This window comes from Aethina tumida, chromosome 3, assembly GCF_024364675.1.
Source record: "Aethina tumida isolate Nest 87 chromosome 3, icAetTumi1.1, whole genome shotgun sequence".
Lineage (NCBI taxonomy): Eukaryota > Metazoa > Arthropoda > Insecta > Coleoptera > Nitidulidae > Aethina > Aethina tumida.
The window spans coordinates 4,902,549-4,907,736 of NC_065437.1; the positions used below are offsets into that span (position 1 = coordinate 4,902,549).

Consider the following 5,188-nt stretch of genomic DNA (forward strand, 5'->3'; position numbering starts at 1 on the left):
TTTTAATTAAAATGTTACAAAAAATAAATACTGTATTTGTATTTCTGAAAATATAAATAAAATAATTTTTTTCATTGTCGTGTTATTAAAAGAGACTTGACCTTTTCCAAGATTATTTTCACATTGTTCTCACAATAAAGTTAAATAAACGTGTGAATTAAGAGTTATTAGTAATATTAATATAATTTCTTCTTAATTTATTTAATTAAGAAATTTTGGAAAACATTTCTTATGAATATATTTTTTTTTTGAATTGTGAAAATAATGAAAGAATAATCAAAAACTGGTTATCTTTTCGAAGAATACCTCCCAGCATTAACAGCAATAACATCAAATAATAATTTCATTTGATACTACACAGCTACAAAAGCAGCTATTTAATGAATTATTTAGAAATTTATTAAAAAATGGTAAAATAAATTCATGTGATAATGAAGAACAGCAAAAAGAATGTCATTTTATAGAAAAAATAGATATTGAATGAATTCTTTAGAAAATTCCCTAAAATAATGAAAGAATATACAAAAATTGGTAATTTACCTTTTCGAAAAATACCCTCTCAGTATAAAGAATTCTTTAGAAAATTTCTTAAGAATAATGAAAGAATAATCAAAAATTGATCATTTATCTTTTCGATAAATATCCTCTCAGTATTAACAGCAATAGCATTAAATAATAATAATTTCATTTGATACTACACAGCTACAATCGTAATTATTTAATGATTTCTTTAGAAATTTATTAAAAAATGGTAAAATAAATTCATGTGGTAATGAAAAACAACAAAAAGAATGTCATTTTATAGACAAAGTAGCTGTTTATTGAATTCTTTAGAAAACTTACTAAACATAATGAAAGAATAATCAAAAATTGGTAATTTACCTTTTCGAAAAATATTCTCCCAGCATTAATAGCAATAACATCAAATAATAATAATTTCATTTGATACTACACAGCTACAATAGTACTATTTATGAATTCTTTAGAAATTTATTAAAAAATGGTAAAACAAATTTATGTGATAATGAAGAACAGCAAAAAGAATGTCATTTTAAAGAAAAGTAGCAATTTAATGAATTCTTTAAAAATATCCTAAAATCTATTAAAACGAAAATTAAAGAATTAATCAAGAAACTGAAAAGTTAGTAATAACAAATTTGAATATAGATTATTATTTTCTCAGTATTGGTAAAATAAAATCATATGATGAAGAACAGCAAAAAAGAAATGTCATTTTATACAAAAAGTAGCTTATTTTTTAAATTCATTAGAAAACAAAAACCTGCAAAAAAAAATGAAAAAATAATAAAATAATTAATAAAAAGAATTTTTTTTTTAATATTAATTAATTAACTTTTACATTCTTTTATAATTTTCTATTATTTATTTAAATATTAAAGTTTATTTAAATTTGTTTAATTAAGAAATTTTGAAAAATATTTCTTATGAATGTTTTTTTTTTTTAATTGATGAGAATAATGAAAGTTATCAATTATAAATACAGAATCTATCTTTTCGAAGATTATTCTCTGACCATAAAATAATAGAATGATTAAAAAAGAGAAATAAAGAAATTTTATGATATTTTTTTCATTCTTCTATGATTTCTGATATTTATTTCTAAATTAAAATTTACTTAGAGTTAAATGTAATTTCGAATAATTAATTTTAAGTCCAAGATTATTCTCTTATAATAATAATCTTAATTTGATTTCCAGTAAACTTAATTTATTTAATTAAAAATTTTGAAAAACATAATAATAATCAAGTAATATTAAAATAATAAATAATAATTTCGCCTTTCTCTTCTTTTTGAAAATTGTTCTGCCATTATTCTCTTCAATGAGGTAAAATAATGTAATGTAATGATGAAGAACAGTAAAAATGTCATTGTATATAAAATATATGATTGGTTTTTTTATAAAATACATAAATGAAAATAAAAAGAGATCATAAAAAGTTGTTGATAATCAGTCTGATACTAATGAAGAAATGAAGAGTAAAAAAAATAGAAATTGATTAATAACAATTACAAATAAAGATATTTATAAATCAATGGTAATTTTTAAAAATCAAAATTTAGTGAAAGACTTATTAAAATGTTAAAATTATTCTCTCAAGTTTTAATAGAAAATATTTGTAAAACAATGTTTGAAAAATAAGAGTTTAGTGGAGGAGTTGTTAAGAAATAATTCGAAAATTATTCTTTTTAAGTTTTCTTAAAATAATCCACACAAAAAATCATTTTTAAGTAGTTTTTATAGAGGTAATTTTGTAAAGTTCTATCTATTTCTTATTTTTAAAAGAGGTTTTCTAAACTTTTTAGTATTCAAATAAAATGCAGTCTTTAAAATTGGGATTGAAATCAGACCTTATTTAATGTTAAAAAATAGACATAAATAAATACTTACTTTACATACCAACCATAAAATTATGTTTTCAAAAGTTATATGACTTTCCAAAAGATTTGCTTATCTTTTCTCTTGTAATGTCAAGATATACTAGGTAGAATTTCACACTTAATCTAATTGAATTAATATAATCGTCTTTATTATATGTTGATTATCTTAATACCTGTGTTCGAGTATTTAAAGCAAAGCAGACTTCAAATTTGCGAATCGTCCTCCAAATCGTGACCAGCTACCATTTACAAAATGCTTGAAAAACTAAAAGCTGCCCTTCTACTAGACCTAAAGTGTCCAGGTTGCTCAGATCACTTCACCCCGCCAATAAGAAGATGCAAGGTCGGCCACAGCATGTGCGAAATATGTTTCGACAAGTTTCTAGAATGCCCGGTGTGCAAAGTTCCCAAATCTGAGACCAGGAATTTCGTGTTGGAAAGCATTTGTGCCAAGTTGTCTTTCCCGTGCAAATATACATCGGTGGGGTGTAACAAGATGGTCAAAGGATCGGATTTGAAACAACACCATCAGGAGTGTGACTATGCTTCTCGGTGTACAGGCTGCAGAGATTCGCTGGCTTCTTCGGAGAGGACATGTAAGGTTGGACACAAGATATGCGAGACATGCTTTGAGAAGCTTCAGAACTGCCCAGTGTGCAATAACCCAAAGGATGATATTAGGGATATGATTAAGGAACTGAGAATAGAATAGAATCTACTAATATTTGGCAATGTTCTAATTATTAATGATCAATAAAGTACTGACTGAATAAACTTATTATTATTTCTTCTAAATTTCAGTTTGTAACTCCTTTGTATGTGTGTATATTCAAAAGAATCATAGATACTTACCTCAGTCAGTGTTCGTCATAATATCAATAATCAATCATATCATTCTCGATCAACATTTTGATTCAATTACGACATAATTTATTCGCATTTAATATTTTTAATGTAGTCACAATCAATCAACGATCGATCTATAATATGATTGTACACCTGGGCGATCTAAAACATCGTCGACCTACAGAAAAAAAGAGACAAAGACGGAGGAATATGAGATTGCTCCCTACTGAAACCTAATCCACAGAGAAAGCAGCAGCCAGTTACTCATAATGCAGGCATTCCATCATCCAAAATCATATTTGGAACGTGTTTCCCAACAACCCCTCACAATACATAAATGATCAATATTTAATTTTACTTCTTTAATTACTTTCTTTTTTTTAAGATTTTGTGGAACAGTATTTGAATTTGAAGATTTTTTTCTTGTTACTCAGTTGAGATAATAATAAATAAGTCATTTTCTTGACTAGTTTTAGTAATAGAATGTAATAGAAAAACATTATTACATAGAAATAAATAAAACAACTTGGTTAAGTTGGAAGAAAATAATTTCTTTCCATAAAAATTTTATTTAATACTATACAGACTACATTTAGGGTATTATTTTTATAGAACACCGTCCGTCTCGGCGTGTAACCTTCTCAAACACATTCTAGTCTCGCATTCCACAATGGCAGACGAAGGTATCTCTACCATTCCCGTTCCATCGTTTCGAACACTCGAACATGGTTTGTTGTCCCGTCCCTGTCCTCCGCTGGGTTTCGGATGTAACAATGCCGTCCCCGTCCAATGTTTGAGGTTCGTTTGTGACACTTGGATACGCCGACGCTTCGTTTGGCCTTTTATTTTCCTAAAATTGATGAAATACATTTATACACAATTAAATGAATTTTTTTACGTAGTTGTTTTGAATATTCGTGGATTATTAAATGGAAAAGTTATGAAATATTCCATTAGAAAATGACAATTTAAACAGAATTATTAATTTATTGCATATTATGTAAATTTGTGAAGCCCAAAGTTAACCAAAAAAATATGCTACATTATTTCGCAACTCCGTAATTCAAAATTTGTGTATTATTACTAATATATATAAATAACAAATATATTATTACTCATTAATTAATGATAGTTTGACACTATAATAATACTCAGTTGATTAACTACATTCAAAATATAAACAACGCAGTTACAAATGTAATGTATGAAGTCCAAAATTAAAGAAAAATTGCTACATTATTTCGGAATCGAATTAAATTGAACAAAATATATTGTTTTGAATTTGTAATTCAAAATTTGTGTTCAATAGTAGATAGATATATTACTCAATTGATCTACTACATTTAAATACAAACAACGCATTTACATTTTAGTATAATGACATTTAAGAAGTACAAAATTAGGAAATATGTGCTACATTATTTCGACAAAATGGGAACGAATCAAATTCAACGAAATATAATGATTTGAATTTGTAATTGAAAATCTGTGTTCAACAATAGATTATTAATAAGATAAATTATGTAGTAGTTGTATATATCACTAATCAAGTAAAAATGATAGTTTGACTTTATATATTACTCAATTGATCTACTACATTTAAATACAAACAATGCATTTACATTTTAGTGTAGTGACATTTACGAAGTACAAAATTAGGAAAAAAATGCTACATTATTTCGACAAAATGGGAACGAATCAACTTCAACAAAATAGAATGATTTGAATTTGTAATTGAAAATCTGTGTTCAACAGTTGATTATTAATAAGATAAATTATGTAGTAGTTGTATATATTACTAATTAAGTAAAATTGATAGTTTGACTTTATATAATTACTCAATTGATCTGCTACATTTAAATATAAACAATGCATTTACATTTTAGTGTAATGACATTTAAGAAGTACAAAATTAGGAAAAAAATGCTACATTATTTCGAC

General features: G+C 25.3%; 1 protein-coding gene across 1 annotated transcript; it reads left to right on the forward strand.

The window, feature by feature from the left end:
* Positions 1-2,654: 2,654 nt before the first annotated feature.
* Positions 2,655-3,113, forward strand: LOC109597271 (E3 ubiquitin-protein ligase Siah1-like). Its single transcript, XM_020012918.2, has one exon. It carries the CDS (start codon positions 2,655-2,657, stop codon positions 3,111-3,113), a length of 459 nt encoding a protein of 152 aa, XP_019868477.2.
* The last annotated feature ends 2,075 nt before the right edge of the window (positions 3,114-5,188 follow it).

Excerpts from the sequence above, each read along its gene's own strand:
- LOC109597271 (XM_020012918.2), top strand. The coding sequence starts at position 2,655 with ATGCTTGAAAAACTAAAAGCTGCCCTTCTACTAGACCTAAAGTGTCCA.